Source organism: Suncus etruscus, chromosome 4, assembly GCF_024139225.1.
Source record: "Suncus etruscus isolate mSunEtr1 chromosome 4, mSunEtr1.pri.cur, whole genome shotgun sequence".
Lineage (NCBI taxonomy): Eukaryota > Metazoa > Chordata > Mammalia > Eulipotyphla > Soricidae > Suncus > Suncus etruscus.
Genome location: NC_064851.1, coordinates 132,993,644 through 133,015,636, shown reverse-complemented (window position 1 = coordinate 133,015,636; position 21,993 = coordinate 132,993,644). Strand labels below are relative to the sequence as shown.

At 40.1% G+C, this 21,993-nt stretch overlaps 2 protein-coding genes across 2 annotated transcripts in view; one reads left to right on the top strand and one right to left on the bottom strand.

Moving 5' to 3' along the window:
• Positions 1-4,004: 4,004 nt before the first annotated feature.
• Positions 4,005-4,836, bottom strand: LOC126006883 (2-iminobutanoate/2-iminopropanoate deaminase). The gene has a single exon (XM_049772420.1). It carries the CDS (start codon positions 4,832-4,834, stop codon positions 4,427-4,429), a length of 408 nt encoding a protein of 135 aa, XP_049628377.1. The 5' UTR covers positions 4,835-4,836; the 3' UTR covers positions 4,005-4,426.
• Positions 4,837-5,790: 954 nt separating this feature from the next.
• The window catches only part of FGL1 (fibrinogen like 1), a 41,894-nt gene continuing 25,691 nt past the window's right edge, over positions 5,791-21,993 (top strand). Inside the window, exons 1-2 of the mRNA XM_049772436.1 lie at positions 5,791-5,832; positions 18,702-18,774. Coding sequence (XP_049628393.1) covers positions 18,712-18,774 — 63 coding nt within the window. The 5' untranslated portion in view covers positions 5,791-5,832; positions 18,702-18,711. The remainder of the gene's footprint in view (positions 5,833-18,701; positions 18,775-21,993) is intronic.

The window sequence follows — 21,993 nt, the reverse complement described above, 5'->3', positions numbered from 1 at the left end:
ATGGGGTGCAGAAAATTTGTATTAAGAGGAAAATTTATATTTTCTTAAGCATTCATCAGAAAGGAAAAAAGGGCCTACATATATAACTTAATGCCACAGCTTGAATATTGCAAAGTAATCAACAAAATGAACCAAAAATAGACAGGCAGAAGGAAATAATAAAATTTAGGGCATAAATTAATGAGATAAAACCCCAAAAATGATCCGAAAGATTAATGAAAGCAAGAGTTGGTTCTTTGAAAAAAAAAGTTCAATAAACCATTATCAAGACTCAGAAAGAAAGACAGAAACTTAATAAACTAAATCAGAAATGAAAAGGGAAGGTCACTACAGATACTACAGAAATTCTGAGGGAAATCAGAGATTAATTTCAAAATCTTTATGCCACAAAACAAGAGAATCTGAAAGAAATGGAGAAAATTTTGGACTCCTATATCTCCCCAAGATTTAACCAAGATGATATGGAATATCTGAACAGACCTATCACTGTTGAGGAAATTGCAATGGTAATCAAAAGACTTTCCAAAAACAAAAGTCCAGGCCCAAATGGATTCACTAGTGAATTCTTTCAAGCCTTTAAAGAAGACCAATCATTTTCAAGCTCACTCAGGAAATTGAATAAATGAAAAACACTCTCTTTTGGGGGGAAAACACTCTTAAATAGATTTTTGTTTTCTTTATTTGTTTGGGCCATACCCGATGATGCTCAGGGGTTACTCCTCGTTATATGCTCAGAAATCACTCCTGATCTATTATGCCGAATGAAATATGTCAGAGAGAGAGAAAGAGAGAGAGAGAGACAGACAGACACAGAATAATCTCACTCATCTATGGGTTTTTAAGAAAAATGAAAGACTTTCTTGCAATAATAATTTTCAGAGACAAAAGAGAGGAGGGCTGGAAGTTAGAGCTCACCTCATGAAGCTCACCATAAAGAGTGATGAGTTTAGTTAGAGAAATAACTACATTGTGAACTATCCTAACAATGAGAATGTATGAGGGAAATAGAAAGCCTGTCTAGAGTACAGGCAGGGGTGGGGTGGGGAGGAGGGAGAATTGGGACACTGGTGATGGGAATGTTGTACTGGTGATGGGGGGTGTTCTTTACATGACTGAAACCCAAACACAATCATGTTTGTAATCAAGGTGTTTAAATAAAATATTAAAAAAAAAAAAAGAAATCACTCCTGGCTTGGGGGACCCTATGAGATGCAGGGGAATAGAACTGTGGTCCATCCAAGGCTAGAGTGGGCAAGGAAGAAGCCTTACAGCTTGTGCCACCACTCAAGTTTATAGTTTCTATAAAGCTAACATAACCTTGATTCAGACAGAAACACCACAAAAAAGAAGGAATTACAAACCAATATCTCTGATGAACACAGATGCAAAGATCCTCAACAAAATATTAGCAAATAAAATTCAACAATTCCTCAAAAGTTCATACAACATTGCCAAGTAAGAATCTTTCCACAGATGCAAGTATGGTTTAACATATGCAAGTCAATCAATATAATACTCCATATCAACAAAAAAGAGCAAAAAATATGATAATATTAGTAGATGCAGAGAAAGCATTTGACAAGTACCAGCACTAGTAGAAATAACTCTCACATTGGGACCTTAGTGATAGAACAGTGGCAGGATGTTTGCCTTGCACGTGGCCAACACAGTACAGACACCGGTTTGAGTCTTGGCATCCCATATCGTTTCCTGAGCCTGCCTGGGGCGATTTCTGAGCTCAGAGCCAGGAATGACCCCCTGAGTGCTGCCGGGTGTTGTCCAAAACAAAACAAAAAAACCTCTCTCATTGAAGGAACTTTTCTCTATATAGTCAAGGCCTTTAACCACAAGACCATAGCAAACATACTCAATGGGGTAAAACTAAACTCCTTTCCATTAAGATCTGGCACAAGACAAGGTTGCCCCCTCTTTCCATTCCTATTTATATGAAACTGGAAGTATTTGCCATAGCAATTAGTCAAGAAAAAAATATCAAAAGCATCCAGGTTGGAAAAGAAGTCAAACTCATTGGTGAAGGGGTGTGTGTGTTTGTTTTTTTATAACTAAAACCCAACTATAAACATGTTTGTAATAATAGTGCTTAAATAAAAATATTTTTAAAAAAGTCAAACTCTCACTGTTTGCAAATGACATAATACTATATTTAGAAACTCCTGAAGACTACTAATAAGCTTCTAGAAACAATCGATTTGTATAATAAAGTGGTAAGCTACAAAATCAATATGCAAAAATCTATAGGCTTTTCTATATGCAAATAATAAAAGAGAAGAAAGAAACAATAAAAATCAATCCTATTCATAGTTGTGTGTTAGAAATTCAAGTACATTGGAGTCAACTTAACTAAAGAGGTGAAAGATCAATACAAAGAATACCACAAAGTACTACTTCAACAAATAAAAAGAATTGGATACATAAACCCTGGTCATGGATTGGGAGGAACAAGATCATTAAAATCTCAGTTATTCCCAAAGCATCATACAGATTTAATGCAATCCCTATAAGAATACTCATGACATTTTTCTTTTTTTTATCTTTTTTTATTTATAATATCTTTATTTAAGCATCTTGATTACAAATATGATTGTGATTAGATTGTGATTAGTCATTTAAAGAACACCCCCCCTTCACCAGTGGAACATTCCCACCACCAACGTCCCAAATCTCCCTCCATCCCACCCCACCCCCACCTGTACTCTAGACAGGCTTTCCAGTTCCCTCATTCATTCACATGGTTATGGTAGTTCTCAGTGTAGTTATTTCTATAACTGCACTCACACAAAGAGTGTGGTGAGCTTCCTGAAGTGAGCTGGAAGTTCCAGCCCTCCTCTCATTGTCTCAGGATTGTTGCAAAAATGACTTTTATTTTTCTTAAAACCCATATCATGACATTTTTCTAAGAAGTTGATCAAACCCACCTGAAATTCATTTGGAACAATAAATGTCCATGTATAGCCAAAGCAATTCTTGGGATAAGAAGATGAGAGAGGCATCACTTTACTCAACTTTAAACTGTAATGTAAAGTAGCAGTTATTAGAACAACATGGTCTTGGAATAAAGTTCAGAGTACAAGAATTTATAAGGCTTTTGTAATTGAATGAGGTAATGTATTTACATATTGACCAGAGTAAAAGCAAAAGAAAGAATATTAGGTTTAAAATTTTTTTTATTTTTATTTTTATTTTATTTTATTTATTTTTGGGGAGTTTAAAATTTTTTAAATATCAAAATACTTCATTTTTCACAGAGGTGATTATTGGAACAACCCAACAATTCCATACTTTTTACTTTTTATTTTTACTAAATGAAAAATTTGGCAAAATTTCCACTTCTACTGCATATTTAAAGTGACTTTTTCTTTCCAGTAAATTATCTGAGTTGCCCTATCCTTAATAAACTCCAATAAACCTCAGGAATAAAATACTTTATTCTGAGTAAATTATAGAAAAATGTTTAACAGGTCATTCAAACTCAGCCAATACTTGAGTTCAAAAAAAAAAAAACCATCAAAGAACAGAAAAGATACACAACATTATTACATTATTATTTTACTGGAATCGTAGTTAATTATTAGAGATCACAGGACTAATAGCAAACAACAGCTGAGTTACATCAGAAGGAAAATAGAAGAATGGTAAATCTAAATTTCTGATTGAAACTTGTGCAATATGATTACACCATAAGAAATCACTTGTTGCACACTGTAAAATGTTCTAGATTTAAAACAAAAGAAACAATTCAGTATTGTATGCTTACTGAAAAATTCCATAATTGTGCATCATGGAATACATTCACTTTTCTAAAAGATCAAATGAACTGACCATTTTTCTTAGTAACTATTAAACAGTATCTTTTAAAATAATTAACAAAAGGATATCTCCATATCCTACTTGAAGTAACTGTTTAAACTATATATGTATGGATACATTTTTATTATTATTTTTTATCAGTACTTCTATTTTATTTCCATTAGAAAAGTACTATCTACATAAAGTGTTGGTCCAATGATTTCTCTGTTCCACAATCAAACTTAAACATCTGAATTTCACTTAAGTCAGAGCAGTACCATCCTCAAGGGCAGAACTGAGAAGTTCACATTGTTAGACTGATGGGAACTAACTGGATTCACTGTGATGTTTACCTCTCTGGATGGCCTTTCCTCTTTCCTTCCCCCGGGGGCAGTCATGCATGTTGTGAGCGTGACTGACTGGCGACATCAGTGACCCGAGTCCCCCCTGCCAGCCTTCCTTCCCACCAATTCTTCAGTATTTAATCACAAGGTGTTTTTGTTAGAGCTGCAGAGGGTCTTAGTCAGGCGTCCTCATTCGGAGATCGATCGTAGAAATTAAGGCGTGAATTAGGAAACGGCACTCCAGGTCGAGGCTAGAGAAGGCTAGGCCCGCTCAGTCATGCTGTGGTGAGGGGCCCCTGCAGAGCAATGGCTTCGATCTCCACACGGCTGCCTTTGGGCAAAGCAGAAACCTGGTAAGCGGCACGAGCTGGAAAATTGCTCTTGAAATACTGTTTGTAGACATCATTGACAGTATTAAAGTCGTTGATATCAGCCAGCAAAACAGTTGTTTTCACCACGTTGGTGTAGTCGCAGCCGGCAGCTTTCAAGATCTCGCCCATGTTCGTCAGCGCCTGTTTGGCCTCTGCCGCCACCCCTCCGGGCACCAGCTGGCCAGACGAAGGGTCTAGGCCTATCTGTCCCGAAATGTAAAGGGTCCTGTCGGCGAGCACAGCCTGGCTGTAGGGCCCGATCGCCGCGGAGGACTTGGTGGTGTGGATCACCTTCTTGATCAGGGACGTCATGGCCGAGGCTGGAGGAGCAGAGACGAGACGAGAGGAGACGAGAGCCACCGATGCGCCGCCTGCGACCCCCGGACTGAGCACCCCGGGACAGGTGCCCGGAGGGAAAGGCGCCCACGTAGGGCGGGCGGGGGGCGCGCCCGGCACGCTGAGACATGTCCATTTTTATTATTCTTACAAGTATAATTTCAGTTGAATTTTGGTTTGACTTAGTCTTCAAATGAGCAATACCAAAATCCATTGAAGTATAGGGAAAACAAAACAAAACAAACAAACAAAAAAAAAAAACCGACCCAACAGGGGCTGGAGTGATAGCACAGTGATAGGGCGTTTGCCTTGCACACTGCTAATGCAGTATTGACCTCAGTTTGATCCCCGGCTTCCCATATAGTCCTCCAAGACAGAAATGATTTCTGAGCTCAAAGCCAGGAGAAACCCTAAGTGTCACCTTGTGTGACCCAAAAACAAAACAAAACAAAACAACAACAAAAAAACCAACACAACAAACAAGAAAGAAATCTAGAAAAGCAACAATAAGTGGTTTAAAAATCAGATAATGTTTTATAAAAGTCTATGATTGTATTTTTGTTTTTGTTTTTGTTTTGATGCCACACCCAGCAATGCTGGCGCTGTGTCCAGGATCAGGGAACCTATATGATTACCAGAAATTGAACCTGGGTTGGCTACATGCAAGGCAAACATTCTACCCTACTAGGCAGGCCCTGTAATTAATTGTATTTATTATAAAAATTTACACAAACAGAACTATCTGTCCAAGATCTGGAATCTCTCGCTCTCTCTTTCTCGATCTCATTCACTCTATTTCTCTTCCAGTTAAACTGATTTCCTCATACATGTTTCTGAGTTAAAGCCAAAACTAATATTGTCCCTATTTCTAATCAAACAATGGAGAAACAATTATAAATCTGAATACAGTTCCAGGAGCAGAACAACTGGAGCTGGCCTGAGCTGTGTCTGATTCTTTTCTGACTCTAGTCAAGGTATTTAATGCCTCTACACTTTTTATATACTTGTAATAGTGCATTTATTCATAGCTATGTTGTTAATCACAACTAAAGAAACAATGAGAGGAAGAGAGACAGAGACAGGGAGAGATTTGATTGGATCTCTGACTGACGAGATCTAAGAGTGTTTCTGCAGTTTGGAAAAAATGAGATTTAAAATTATATCTCCTTTCCCTTTCTAGCATATTTTGAATAAATTGGATGGTAATTTGGTGCAAATAATATGAACCGTATTTTTAGTATATAAAATAAATTCAGTTGTAATTTTACTTGGGAAGTAAAAGGGAATTTTCTCCCTTTCTTCCTTTCTCTTTCTTTTTCTTCTATCTTTCTCTCTTTCTTTTTCTTCTTTCTTCCTTCCTTCCTTCCTTCCTTCCTTCCTTCTTTCTTTCTTTCTTTCTTTCTTTCTTTCTCTTTCTTTCCTTCTTTCTTTCCTTCTCTTCCTTTCTTTCTTTCCTTCTTTCTTTCTTTCTTTCTTTCTTTCTTTCTTTCTTTTTTTTTTTTCTTTCTTTCTTTCTTTCTTTTTCTTTCTTTCTTTCTTTCTTCTTTCTTTCTTTTTTCTTTCTTCTTTCTTTCTTTCTTTCTTTTCTTTCTTTCTTTCTTCTTTTCTTTCTTTCTTTCTTTCTTTCTTTCTGGAGATAAAATTTTGTATAACCTTATAAGGTTTGTCATCAAGTATATATAATTGAGATGAGCAACAAACACAATTGTTTTCCATTGAAATTTTTAGAAGAAATAATTGGAAGGGGTCAGAGAGCACAGTGGTAGGGCATTTGCCTTGCATGTGGTTGTCCCGGCATAAACTTGGGTTCAATCCCTGGCACATCATAGGGTCCACTGAGCCTACCTGGAGCAATTTCTGAGCACAGAGCCAAAATATTTTTTTTTTTGGAATAAAGTAGCCTAAAATAAAATTCTGTCTGTCTTTGGAGGGAAATTTGTAACTAGTGTTAAGCTAGAGGGTATGGTTCATTTGTGAATACTAACTGGCACAATATTTTTCATTAATAACATTTCCTTTTCTAATTGCTTACATATTTCATTCTTTTATTTTAATTATACTTTTTCTCTTTTTTTAATCATAATTTTTTATTAATTACTTTAGTTAAACACCGTGGCTATAAGATTGTTCAAAATACATTTATTGTTTTTCCACAGTTAAAGTCATACAATATATAATACCCTTTACCAGTGCACATTTCCCACCACTGATGTCTCCAATTTCCCTCCCATCCTCCTTTATGTCTTCTCCCCTGCCTGTCTCTGGGACATACATTTTTTTCTTTTTTCTCCTCTCCTCTACTCCCCTACTCTCTCCTCTCCTCTTCTCCCTCTTCTTCCTCCCTCTCCCCCATCCAGAATGTCTGGACTAACTTTTATGAGGAAACCACTTCCTAGACTTCAGTCTCATCACCACAGAACAGAAATACAGTACTACCTTCTCCTCTGGACTGCAGAAGACCCATCTGAAAAACAGGAATGGAAAACAACTGGGGAAGTAGGAGACAGGCTATTTGCTGTTTTTCCTTGAGCAATCTTTTTTTTTTTAGATTAGTATGCACAATTTTATATAACTAAATTGAATCATCCAGAGGAAATAAACATAGTTTTAGAATCTCACAAGCCATTCAAGACTTAATGGAACAAATAGCAAAAAAACACCAACAGACATATTCAAGAATGAAAATTGAAACTAAACAAAAACTAAAGTGCAGTTCCAGATGGTTTTACAAGTGGTTTCTTAAAGGTTTAGAGACAAAGGCGCACTGTATAAACAGTGTTAGAGTGGCAATTATCATTTGCATAGGCCCACCAAAGTATGGGGGACATGGAAAGGGAAAACATTGGCCTAAATACAAGGAGACCTTACCCCTGAAGTTTCCTGACATAAGTCCAATTCTAGGCTCCAGGCAAACTAGTTTGTCCAATCCTGGTCATTGTCTGTAGTGCCAATACAGTTTTATTTTTCACACAGTCTCTGTTGTTGGTATCATGTTTCTGTGTTGAAGATCCTGGAATTTGTATATCCTAGATTGAAGTCAGGATGGTGCATAGCGTCATCTAATTTCAAATCATAATTAAAGGGCAATGCAGAAAGCCCTGTCCAGTATGCAGGTTGTTGTTGTTGTTGTTGTTGTTTAAATCTTCTCAGTGTTAAGGGAAGACACTTTTGAGTAAATCGATGTCAGAGCAGCAGTAGGGTCTTCCCTGGTAGAGGATTGCTTCCAGGTAATGTCATAGACAACTTTGGATGTTTCATAGATGGCTTCCCTGATTCAGGGGTGAATGGAGAATGCCCAAACCTCTGAGGCCTGTGCCAGGTCATCATGTCAATGTTCAGGGTGTAAGGTTCCATTGCACCAAAGGATTTGTGTGTTCCTATCTCTATTAGATAAGAACTTATTTGTATGTATAGTATTTTTCATTTTAATGTGCCCATGCAAACAAGGAATAATGTCACCTGGCATTATCAGTGCATAAGGGGGCCACAAGAACAAGTCCAACAATCCCTGTGACCTGGTTCAAACATAAGCATTAAACTGAGGAATTCTTTCACCAAAATTCCTTATTGAACAATTCACAAAGAGAAAAAAAAAGATAAAAAGTGAGGAAAATAGGGGCCGGGCGGTGGCGCTGGAGGTAAGGTGCCTGCCTTGCCTGCGCTAGCCTAGGACGGACCGCGGTTCGATCCCCCGGCGTCCCATATGGTCCCCCAAGAAGCCAGGAGCAACTTCTAAGCGCATAGCCAGGAGTAACCCCTGAGCGTCACAGAGTGTGGCCCAAAAACCAAAAAAAAAAAAAAAGTGAGGAAAATAAACAATCTAACTTAAGACAGTGGACACAATTGTCACCATTTAAGGGGATATTCAATAACAGTAGTAGCGGTTGAGGGTATATATCTACAATATTCAAATATGGTACCCCCACCCGAACTGGTCTCTTCCCAGCCTAAGAGTCCATCCTCCCATTTTTATTTTAAATATATATGGTACGCCCCCGCGCGGTTTTTGAAATGGAGACCAATGAGAAAAAAATACCAGTGAATGTCACGACATAATGTCCCGACATACACCAGTGCCGCATCGGCCCACCATCCACCCCATGTGTAGAGAGAGAAAGGGGAAAAGCCTGAGGACCACTATAGAGTTCACCTGGCTGGCAACCAGGGAAGACCTGGAGTAGGGGAGAAATAGGGGAATGGCTGGGGGCCTGCCAAGCCTCCCAGCACCCCTCAAGCTAGGGAGTAAACCTCCGGAATGGGGTGTCCCCTAATCCCATACCTGGGAAGAGCTGGCCTCCAGGATCAAGGCACCAGAAGCCAGCTATCTGCCCGGACCCTCCCTCTGCTTCCCCCCCCCCTAGAGTAAGGAGGGGGGAAGCCTGGGGACCCCTAATAGAGCCCACCTGGAACCCACAGCAGGCCACCGGAAGTGGCACTCAGGCCAGGCCTAGAGTCCAGGGGAGAAATAGGGGAATGGCTGGGGGCCTGCCAAGCCTCCAAGCATCCCCCAAGCTAGGGAGTAAGCCTCTGGAATGGGGTGTCCCCTAACCCCATACCTGGGAAGAGCTGGCCTCCAGGATTAAGGCACAGGAAGCCAGGTATCTGCCCGGCCCCTCCCTACTTAATTATACTTTTTAATTCTATATTTATTTATCTGTTTTTTGCCACATCCAACTGTGTACAGTGACTACTCCTGGTGGTGGCTTGGAGAACCCCATGTAGAGTTGCTCAGACCTTAAATCATACTATTTTTTGTTTTGTTTTGTTTTTGGGCCACACCCGTTTGACGCTCAGGGGTTACTCCTAGCTATGTGCTCAGAAATCGCCCCTGGCTTGGGGGACCATATGGGATGCTGGGGGATCGAACCGCGGTCCTTCCTTGGCTAGTGCTTGCAAGGCAGACACCTTACCTCCAGCGCCACCTACCCGGCCCCAAATAATCTTTTTTTTTTTTTTTTTTTTTTTTTTTTTTTTTAGTTTTTGGGTCACACCCGGCAACGCTCAGGGGTTACTCCTGGCTCTATGCTCAGAAATTGTTCCTGGCAGGCTCGGGGGACCATACGGGATGCCGGGATTCGAACCACCATCCTTCTGCATGCAAGGCAAATGCCTTACCTCCATGCTATCTCTCCGGCCCTACTATTTTTTTTAAAGCAAGTCACTAATGTACTTTTGTTTTGAAGTTGTTTTTTTTTTTTTTAATTTATCTATTCAGAGCCAGAGCAATAGCATAGCAGTAGAGCGCTTGCCTTGCATGCAGCTGACCCAGGACAGACCCGGGTTTGATCCTAGGCATCTCGTTGCTCTGAGATTGCCAGGAGCATATCTGAATGCAGATCCGGGAGTAACACCTGACTGCCATCGGGTGTGGCCCCAAAACAAAACAAAACAAAACAAAATTTATCTATTAATTTTTAATTTGTATTGTTTTTGAGCAGGGCCATGCTCAAGCAACTCCTGGCTTAGTGCTCACTCCCTGGTGGTGGGGAAACCCTAGATTTTTCTGCAAAGCATATACTATAGCCCATTGAACTATCTCTCTATCCCAGTTATTGTGTATTTGTTTATTTACTTAATTTAGGTTTTGAGGGGGCCTCACCCAACCCTGCTCAAGGCTTATTCCTGGCTCTGTACTCATGGAACATTTCTTGATCATTTATAGATCTAGGGATCTATATGGGATACCATATGGAATACCAGAGACTGAACCTGGGTCTGATACTGTACTATTCACTGTACTATTATTGCTCCAGTCCCTGTAATTGTTTTTAAATATCAAGTCCCTGTAATTGTGTTTTTAAATATATCAAGTGCAGGACTTTGCAGTTATCAAAATTAGAATTTTTAACTTTTAAATTTAAATTAAAAGGTAAACTTTGGGGCTGGAGCAGTGGCACTAGAGGTAAGGCGTCTGCCTTGCAAGCACTAGCCTAGGACAGACTTCAGTTGGATACTCAGATGTCCCATATGGTCCCCTCAAGCCAGGAGCGATTTCTGAATGCATAGCCAAGAGCAATCCCTGAGTGTCAATGGGTGTGGCCCCAAAACAAAAACAAAACAAAACAGAAACAAAAGGTAAAATTTTTTTGTTTTTTGTTTTTTGGGCCACACCCATTTGACGCTCAGGGGTTACTCCTGGCTATGTGCTCAGAAATCGCCCCTGGCTTGGGGGGACCATATGGGACGCCGGGGGATCGAACCGTGGTCCATTCCTTGGTAGAGCTTACAAGGCAGACACCTTATCTCTAGCGCCACCTTCCCGGCCCCTCAAAAGGTAAAATTTTACCTTAAATTTAAAGGTTAAAATTTAAATTTTAGGCGCTAGAGGTAAGGTGCCTGCCTTGCCTACGCTAGCCTTGGACTAGCCTTGGACGGACCTCGGTTCGATCCCCCAGCGTCCCATATGGTCCCCCAAGCCAGGAGCGACTTCTGAGCGCATAGCCAGGAGTAACCCCTGAGCGTCACTAGGTGTGACCCAAAAACCAAAAAAAAAAAAAAAAAGAAAAAAAAAAGAAATTTAAATTTTAATTAATGAAGTTGATTAGTTCAATTGATTAATTAATTTAATTAATTTTATTAGATTTGAAGGTAAAGATTCTAATTTGGGGGTTAGAATGATAGTATAGCAAGTAAGGCACTTGCCTTGTACATATATGACCCAGGTTTGATCCCTGGCATTCCATATGGTCTCCCAGGAGTAATTCCTGAGTGCAGAGCCAGGGTTGATCCCTGAACATTGCCAGGTGTGACCCCCCAAATTTAGTCAACTTTAATTAAGCAAAAGGTTTTAGATAGTGCATTATATATCATATATTATAGTCTTAGGAACATTTATGCCAAATAATTTATTTATTAAAAAAAACATAAAATAGTTACTTGCAAACTATTTTACTTTTTTTCGATTTTTTTGGCCACACCCTGTAGCACTCAGGGGTTACTTCTGGCTCTGCACTCAGAAATCACTCCTGGCAGGCTCAGGGAACCATATAGATATCAAACCTGTGTCAGCAGCATATAAGTCAAATGCTTAACCTGCTGTACTATCACTCCACTCTCAATAAACTATTGTACTTTTTTTTTTTTTTTGAGATACACCTGGCAGTGCTGCACTGGGGTGTTGCTTACTTTGTTCCAGGGTCACTCTAGGTGGTTCTCTGGCAGCCATGTGGGCCTTGCTACCTGTAAAACACACACTCATTCCTATTTCTCTGGCCTAATTACAATCTATTTTAACTTTATTATAATAAATCAGTTTTGAAAAGACCAAAGCAAAAACATTGTGAAAGAATACAACTTAATGTCAAGAGAGTAACAAATGCTACTCATTACATAGTGAGGAAAGAAATGTGTACTATAAGCAGATTTCAGTTATATTGCCTTATTATGATCAAAGATGAAGATCAGCCTTTTTTTTCTTATTTGTGTATGGGTCTCATCCAATGGCATTTAGAGGTTATCATGGGCTTGTTGACCTGGGTTTATTAATTCCTGGCAGTGCTCAGTGGGCTAGGAAATGCCAGAGGATCAAGCTGGGTCTCTCACAAGCTTTTCATGCACAGAACCTTCTGAGAAAGTTGGATTCTCAGCAGACTTGATGACTGGATTGGGAAAGGGGGATACTCCTAGCTCTGTATTTAGTGCTTGGGGACCATGATGTGCCAGGAATTAAAAAGAGGTGAGCATTTTGCAAGGCAAACACCGTAACCTCTGTACTCTCTTTTTGGTCCAACTGGATTCTTAAAGCAAGTTTCTTAAAACCTAAGCATTTCCTCAATATTGTACATGGTAAAAATTTCAAATGAGAACACTAAAATATTTGAAAGAACTTAAGATATTCTCAGGAATTATTTTTTTTTTTTTTTTTTTTTTTTTTTTGTTTTTGGGCCACACCCGGTAACGCTCAGGGGTTACTCCTGGCTATGCGCTCAGAAGTCGCTCCTGGCTTGGGGGACCATATGGGACGCCGGGGGATCGAACCGCGGTCCGTCTCCTAGGCTAGCGCAGGTAAGGCAGGCACCTTACCTCCAGCGCCACCGCCCGGCCCCCTCAGGAATTATTTTAAGGGTGATCAATTTAGCATGACATAGTGTATAAATTATAATCTAAATACCACATCTAGGAGCTTTCTCTTTCTGAGATTTTTTTAATCTGAAAGCAATTAGATGACTATTTCAGAACACTAGAACACACAGATCAGCCATAGTATTTGAAAGTGAAAATGATATTTTCATTCCTTGCGTAGCCAGTATAAGTTATAATTGAAATAAGAATTTATCCTCTGGGGGCCGGAGAGATAGCATGGAGGTAAGGCGTTTGCCTTTCATGCAGAAGGTCATTGGTCTGAATCCCAGCATCCCATATGGACCCCTCAGCCTGCCAGGAGCAATTTCTGAGCACAAAACCAGGAGTAACCCCTGAGTGCTGCTGGGTGTGACCCCCCCCCCAAAAAAAAGAAAAAAGAAAAAGAAAAAGAAAGAATTTATCCTCTGGAATCTCTTTAATAAATGGAGTCTTGAAAGATGACCAATGGCAATGACAAGTCCTCCCATGCACTCCTGGACAAAAGAAATATGAGCCACCAGGATCAGAATAATTCAGTACAATAATTTCAGTACATAATTTTGCTTAATTTGAACCCATGACATTAACCTTTGAAAACACAAAGTTTAGGGCAATGATGGTTCTTTAGTACAGTGTTTTTACTGTGGGGTTTTTTTTTTTTTTTTGCATTTCAAAGAATATTATTCGGGACCTAGGAGATAGCTCAAATAGCTATCAGATAGCTGGGGAGCTGGCTTTTTGTATGTGGGATTATGAGGTCAAATCCCTGAAATAGTTTGGTTCACCCAAGTTCAATAGGAAGGACCTCCCTCACAGTACTGCCCAAAAGCCAAAAAATAAAAAGTATTTTTAATAAAGAGGCTAGATGCTACTTAGAATTTTTTTTTTGAAGTGCCAGGAACTGGAAAGACAAAATGGGAAGGGATCTTGCATTATGTGTGGCCAACTTTGCTTCAATCCTGGGCATAACATAGGATTCCTTGAGCTTGCTAGAGCATTCCCTGAGCACAGAGCCAGGAGAAAACCCTGAATAATGCCACCTGAGGTCCCAAAAATAAAAATAAAATTAAGAAAAACAGTCCAGCTATAGTACAGGGGTTAAGGCACTTGCCTTGCTTCCTATTGATTTAGGTTTGATCACTGACACCACATAGTTCCTTGGGCACCAGAGGTCACTCCTGAGCACTTATCCTGGAGTAAACCCTGAGCATTGCCAAATGTGGCCCCAAAACAAATATTCTGGCAAGGTGAGATAGCACTGTAGCTTGGGTGCTTACCTTTCAAGCAGCCAAATTTGGTTTCATTTCTGGCACCATATTTATTCTCCCTAGTACCTTTAGGAGTTATCCTAACCAAAGGACTAGGAGTAAGCTCTGAGCACAGCTGGATGTGACCAACTCTCTCCGAATAATTTCTATATTGTTTTATCAATTAGAAATTACTGTGGAGAGGGTGGAGATGATTTTAAGGATGCTTATTTGAGCTTTTCTGTAATGAGCTTTCTGTAGTAGGTGTTCCATGCTTATCTCATTTCTTGGCCCATTTATTTTTGCAATTTGCCTATTACCTTTTTTGTTGCTGTTGTTCTCTGTGTTGAAAAAAGGGCAGTCATTATAGGTAAATTGTATACTTCATGGTAAATTAATTAATTATAGCTTCATGCTTCATGTCTTAAGATAGAACATTTGATTGTGAAAAGTGTTTTCTGTAGACCATTACTTATGTATAGACAGGATAGAACTGGAAATGGCTCTGCACAAAAAGAGACACTTGAAAGAAACAAAATTTTGTGATACCTTTTCTGTACATAGTCAGGTGGCAGATAACAGGTGAATTTCTCTGGAGGAGGAACAGGCAAGGACAGGCTCTTAATTGGAGAATCCCACAGTGTCAGATTCTCATGATCTTCTGTATTGGGTGTGCGAGCTAGGAAAGTGGCTGGATGAGCATAGTATGGGAGGTCCAGTGCTGGACGGAGGTTACTGTGCCTGAGCTTCTCACCCTTACCGAACAATGACGTTCCCGACATCCATTGTGCCCCCCATCCTTCCCATACCCAGACTGCCTCTGACCTTCGGAGAATGTAAGCAGCACTGGCCCGCATGACTCACCGGCTGGGGAGCTGCGAACTAGCCGGTCCCCTCCACCTTGCTTTCCAGGCCGACCAGAGCCTGGGTTTGGGCTTTGCCTCCTTCCCATATTTATCCTTCCCTCCCTCCCTCCCTCCCTCCCTCCCTCCCTCCCTCCCTCCCTTCTTCCTTCCTTCCTTCCTTCCTTCCTTCCTTCCTTCCCTCCCTCCCTCCCTCCTTCCTTCCTTCCTTCCTTCCTTCCTTCCTTCCTTCCTTCCTTCCTTCCTTCCCCTTCCCTCCCTCCCTCCTTCCTTCCTTCCCTCCCTCCCTCTCTCCCTCCCTCCCTCCCCTTCCTTCCTTCCTTCCTTCCTTCCTTCCTTCCTTCCTTCCCTCCCTCCCTCCTTCCTTCCTTCCCTCCCTCCCTCTCTCCCTCCCTCCTTCCTTCCTTCCTTCCTTCCTTCCTGCCTTACCTCCCTCCCTCCTTCCTTCCTTCCTTCCTTCCTTCCTTCCTTCCTTCCTGCCTTACCTCCCTCCCTCCTTCCTTCCCTCCCTTCCTCCTTCCCTCCCTCCCTTCCTTCCTTCCTTCCTTCCTTCCTGCCTGCCTTCCCTCCCTCCCTCCTTCCTTCCCTCCTTCCTTCCTTCCTTCCTTCCTTCCTTCCTTCCTTCCTTCCTTCCTCCTTCCTTCCTTCCTTCCTTCCTTCCTTCCTTCCTTCCTTCCTTCCTTCCCTCCTTCTCTCTCTCTCTCTCTTTCATCACCTTTTATGTCATTGATCTTGAATGCTAGGTGCTTTCTCCTCTCCCTTTGACTTGGACCTTTCGTTCTGAAAAATTCAATCCAATTAATTAAAAGTTCAATCCAACTAAAAGTTTCTCTTGGAGTGAGAGATGCAGGAATACTCTGTCCTGTTTTACTTGGGAGGTCACCAGAGCCACACCCAGTGGTGGGCATGTTGGCGCGGGATCAGACCCAGAACTTTGGCACATGTAAAGCTTGTTCTGTACCAGTTGTATCACCTTCACAGCCTCTCATTCTCTCTTGCTTGTTTTCCTCAAGAGGAGAAGCCTGATGGAAGGAGGAAGGAGGAAGTATGTCTGCAAACAGGCTGCACCTTTTTATTTAATAATATAAATTATTTAATTGAATTATCATGAGATACAATTACAAAGTTATTCATAATTGAATTTCAATCATGCTGTGTCCAACACCGATCCCTTCACCAGTACACATTTCTCATCACCAATGTCCCCATCCCTCACCCTCCATCCAGCCAACTCTGTTGGTGACATTTTTCTTCTCAATTTTGTCCCTCAGCAATATTTCACCTTCTGGGAAATATTTTATGCTAAGGCCACAACTGATAACAGAGTTGCAATCTGGGTTATCAAATATGGAAGCCACAAAAATAAGCAAGTTGCAGCCTTTGCCTTTAAAAATCTTTTTCTAAGCAAATAAGCAGGGGCCAATGAAAGTAGAAATAACTAACTGTAAATAAAGAAAAAATATGTAGAGAATGAACCAAATGAAAATTCCCTGGACCATTGCTGGCACATAAACTTTATTTTGTGGATCTAATCAGTGTATACAGCATGGGGTCAGAGTGAAGAAATTAATAATTTTGGGGTTGTTGGTTTTATGGGTTTTTTTTCTTTTTGTCACACCTGACACCGATGGTGTTCTGGTTTACTACTAGCTCTACTCTCAGAAATAACTCCTGGCAGACTTGGGGGACCATAAGGGAATCCAATTATCAAACCCAGCTATGCTATACTATCAATCCAACCCCAGGAACTAATAATTTTCTTCTTATAGGTGATCTGGAACCATCTACTTTTAAAATGTATTATGTAAATTTTATATATTTACATGTATATAGTATATATGTATATATTCTACAAATAGTATATATTGTATTATATGTGTATATATTGTATATAGTATATTTATATATACAAAGTATATATGTATCTATTTAATTTACATTGTCCTTCATTTTCTTTTTTCCTCCCTAGCTTTGCTTTCTTGAAGCAGCTATGCTTGTTCAGTCATGCAGAATGTTTTGTCACTTTCTCACTTAAAAACAAGTTTTAGGTTTATATATATCTGACAAACAGGATTCTCTTAAGAAGGGACAAATTTGTTATTTGCTGTAAATTAGGAAGAGATGAAACATTTATCTTGTGTTGGTCTCCTGAGAATTCCAATTCAGATTGAACAAAGACTGCATTTACCTTTGGAGATCTAATGTAGGATGTATTTTAAGTGAGAGCAAAAGCAATTCTTCAGATAAGAATTTAACATTCATAAAATGTATTAAAAGAATGCCTGGTCCAGAGCCCAGTGATAGTTACCTCTTTCTCAAGAGGCTTCAAAGAAAGCTAGCATTATAAATTGATTGAAGATTTTCTCAATGCTTCCAGACTAAAAAGAAAAGCTTTTCTTTTCAAAAGATTTTTGTGAGAATTCATTTCTACCATATAAAAAACTTATTATGAAATTATTTTATGTAAATCATAACCATTTCAGTAGTGAATGAGATTCACTGGAGAAGGAAAAGTGGGGCTATATCTCTTTCTCTTATTTAATGTGAGGAGGCTTAGAAAGTCAGAAGAACTTTTTTTGTGGGCGTCCAGAGAGATAGTAGAGTGTGTAGGGAAATTGCCTTGCATGAGGCTGCCCCTGGTTGAATCCTTGGAACCCTGAGAGATTGGCCAGCAATGACTTCTGAGCAAAGAGCCAAGAGTAAATCCTGAGTATCACTGGATGTGGTCTAAACTATCCTCTCACCAAAAAAAATTAATAAAGAAGAGAAAAATAAATTTTTGAGGCACATCCAGTAGTATAGGAAGGACCTGTGGAGATGGAGAATGGACCAGGGGCTCCTACTAGCACCACAGTGGATTATTCCTGCACTCATGGGCTCTTAAGAATAGTATGAAATATTTGCATATAAAATCTGTATGCTTAAGATATTAAAGTTTATTGTACAGTTCAAGTAGAAGTCTAGTCCATACTCAATATCTAGGCTTCTTTTTCTTAAATAGTGTATGACACCACACATCCTGTTCCTTGAAGTCCAATGTAATTCCTGTCTCTTGCTGTCTATGTCTGCTTGTCTCAACTGTATGATAGCTCTGTCTTATCCCCATGTTATTCTCTATCCAGTGTATACTTTCCTGAGTAAAATCTACAATTGGAACCCTGTCACTATGTCCCTTCTCTAGGACTTACTGCTCTGTAATCTGTTGCTAGGCTTCTCTAGGACAGTACTCTCTGTAGCTTCTTTTCCCTTAGCTTTCCTTAGTCTCTAGCCTTGGCCACATGCATGTGGGTAATATTCCTGCTGTCCTGTCTTTGTATTGGTACAGGTGAGGGGGATAAAGAGAGTATTGCCTGGCTGGGGCTTTTTTCATCTAAAGCTTTCTTCCATACTTAGCCATGCCATTATTTGTTTTGACTGGAGACAAAATGACAGATTAACTAGTTCAACTAGTTAACTGACTCTCCACCCCTCCACCATCAGGTATCACTTTTACATGCAAAGCATCCTCTCTGACCCTTTCAGGCATTTCCAGACCTAAGGAGACTATCTCAGCAACTCAGCCTAGAGTTGGTGTGGAACTGCATCCTCTGAAGCAATTTGGGTCTAGACCCTAATTTGTTTTCATAAAAAATTTAAAGTACTAAGTTTATTAAATTCCTTTTGTTCTTGCAGGTTGAGAAAAATGACGAAGCTGTTCAGTTTTATTCTGGTTACTACTATACTGGTAATGAGCAGTGTAAGTTGGGTAAGTGTGTCCTGAAAATAATTCTTTCATTAGGCTGAGGGCCAGGGACCAAGTGGTCTAAGATGCATTGGCAGGGAAATAAATAAGGACAGAACTAAATATCCCAGCCAAAATTAATGATAATAGAATCAAGGGACCTAAACATTAACAATCTAAACTTAAAAGGGCCTGTTACACTGGCAGGCCAAGAGCGAAGAGTGGTGGTATAAGATGCACTCTGGGTCCATTGGTGGAGGGAGATTGACACTGTTGGTGGGAAGGTCCCTGATTCATTGTAAATCTATGAAGGACTCAGTATTCAACTATGAAGGACTCTGTAGATCACAATTGTTTTAATAAAATAAGATTGAAAAAATTATTCTTTCATTGAGAATGCCTGCTCTTACCTGAGTTTTGTCCAGGGCCTCATTCAATAAAGGCATGTCCTGAGCTGTGTCCCAGACTATGAAGTTTTCTTTTATTTTGCACAAAATATATAATAATGCTCAATGAAAAATCTTGAAGAAATAAACCGAAAACTCGTTGTGAAAGCAACTAGCATATAATAACCATTTATCAAGTGCTCTTAAATTATTTCTTTAAGGGCCCGGAGAGATAGCACAGCGGTGTTTGCCTTGCAAGCAGCCGATCCAGAACCAAAGGTGGTTGGTTCGAATCCCGGTGTCCCATATGGTCCCCCGTGCCTTCCAGGAGCTATTTCTGAGCAGACAGCCAGGAGTAACCCCTGAGCACTGCCGGGTGTGGCCCAAAAACAAAAAAAAAAAATTATTTCTTTAAGTAACAATTTTCATAAAACATAAGTAAATATGTTTTAAATTATAGGAGTTGGGTCTGAAGAGATAATACAGGGTTAATGAACTTAATTTGTAAGCAGTCAACCCTGTTTCAATCCCCTGCACTGTATATGTTCTCTCAATCACCACCAAGAGAAACCCCTGAGCACAAAGCCAGCAGCCTGCCACCGACACTCCCAATTAAAGTAATTATTTGGGTAGTTGTGTATTATTAGGAATTTGGGGGAGGGATGTCGGAGTTCAGACCCAGTGCCTCACACATCAAAGATTTGAGCCACATCCCTGTTTCAGAAATGTAGAACTGTCTTAGTATTAAAATAGACTGCAAGTTTTTCAAATATTGGATATTATCAGTGTGAGTAAAACTGATCATATGAACAATTACAATGAATCCTGTCTTTCTCCTTTTATACATAAAGTGTAAGAAATGCTTATATATCCAAAGTTTTGAGAGAAAGGAAACTTCTAGTTTTATTTGTTTTTGTTTGTTTTGTTTGTTTGTTTTGTTTTTGGGCCACACCCAGCAGTGCTCAGGGGTTACTCCTGGGTATCTGCTCAGAAATAGCTCCTGGCAGGCACGGGGGACCACGTGGGACACCAGGATTTGAACCAACCACCTTAGGCCCTGGGGTTGGCTGCTTGCAAGGCAAATGCCACTGTGCTATCTCTCCAGCCCCGAAACTTCTAATTTTAAATAGGTGTACTAAAACTTTATTATCCATTCAGTTATTTATTTTTTATTTTTTTGTTTTGTTTTGTTTTTTTTTTTTGGTGGGAGGCCACACCCGTTTGATGCTCAGAAATTGCCCCTGGCTTGGGGGGACCATATGGGACACCGGGGGATGGAATAGCAGTCCTTTCTTGGCTAGCGCTTGCAAGGCAGACACCTTACCTCTAGCGCCACCTCGACGGCCCCATCCATTCAGTTATTTTTAAATTACATAGTCCACTATGTTTTCAATATCACAACCAATTCCAGTAACACAATTGAAAAGCAACCAGGAACCATCGATACAATGTACTTGCTTTTCAGTTTTTCAAATTGATGTGGCTTAAGAAGTAGCTCTTATTTGGGGGGGGGGGTGAGGGTTTGTATTTTGGGGCTAAACCAGTTGGTGGTCAGGGCCTTTTACTGATTTGTGCTCAGGAGAGCTCCCTGGCTGTTCTGGCGACCGTATACAATGCTGGAGTCAGCTGCACACAAAGCAAGCACCTTATCTCTTATATTATCTTTCTGGCCCTAACCAGGAAGGGCCAAAGCTACAGCTCAACAGGCTGGAGTGCATGTCCTCCTGTGGTTGAGCTTGATTAAGTATCTGGCATTGCATATTTTTCTCCTGAGTGCCAACAGGAGTAAATTTTTAGTACTGAGCCAGGAAAAACCCTAAGTACTTCTAGATACAGCCCAACAACAAATAAAGAAGAGAACATTAATACCGAGAACAAAGAACAGTCTTGAGATTTAGATTCCTTAGACCTGGAAAACAAAGGAAGGGACTTCTGCCACCCCTTCTTCCTTCCTTCCTATATGATTTTCAGTTTTGAAGCTGAGTTTCTTCTCTTTTTTGGGGGGTGGGGTGGGGTGGGGCAAACCCGGTGACGCTCAGGGGTTAACCTGGAGACAAAAAGATTAGATATGCGCATAGGGCAAGTGAATTCCTTTTCGAATAACCCCAATATTTACTGTGCCAGGGCAGGAGGGAAAAAAACAAAAATACAAAAAACACAAAACCTTGGACATTTTATATATATATATCTTACCTTCATTTATTATCGTTATTATTATGTTTATTTACCTAGCTATTTTGGTCGATTTCTCTGTTTGGATGTAATTATTGAAATTGTTGTCCCCAATTATTCTTATTTTTTTTTTCTCTCTTCCTTTCTCTTCTTTCGTTTTGTGCTACGCCATGTTTCTTATTTCAAGACCACGGCGTGTTTTGTTTTTTTTGTTTGTTTGTTTGTTTCTTATTTTTTTTATTATTATTTTTAATCTGTTTTTTGTGGTGCCTATCGATATAACTGGAGTCCTCACTGGATATTTGACACTTCTTTTGGTACTGGTGGAGTGTTTCACCTTCTTGTTCTCATTCACTTCCCAAATTGATGATGAGAACCTCTAGAAGGATTCTACCCATTTTCGGGGTATTAGACCCTTACCCCAGTTTATTTACTTTCTCTTTTTCAGGCAAAACCACGTAACTTGAACTAGCTAGCCCTGCCCCCACTTACAGGGGGAAATAAGGGAGGCAGCAAGACCAAACTGATGCAAGACTACTAAGTAGTAGGTTAGATACAGAGGGGACCATATATTCTAGCCGCCCTGAGGGGGAGGGAAGAGGAAATGGGAGGTAGGACAAAAACGGAGGGTTAGGGAGGACAATTTGGGGATGGGAAGCCCCCCTGATTTTATGTAAATATGTAC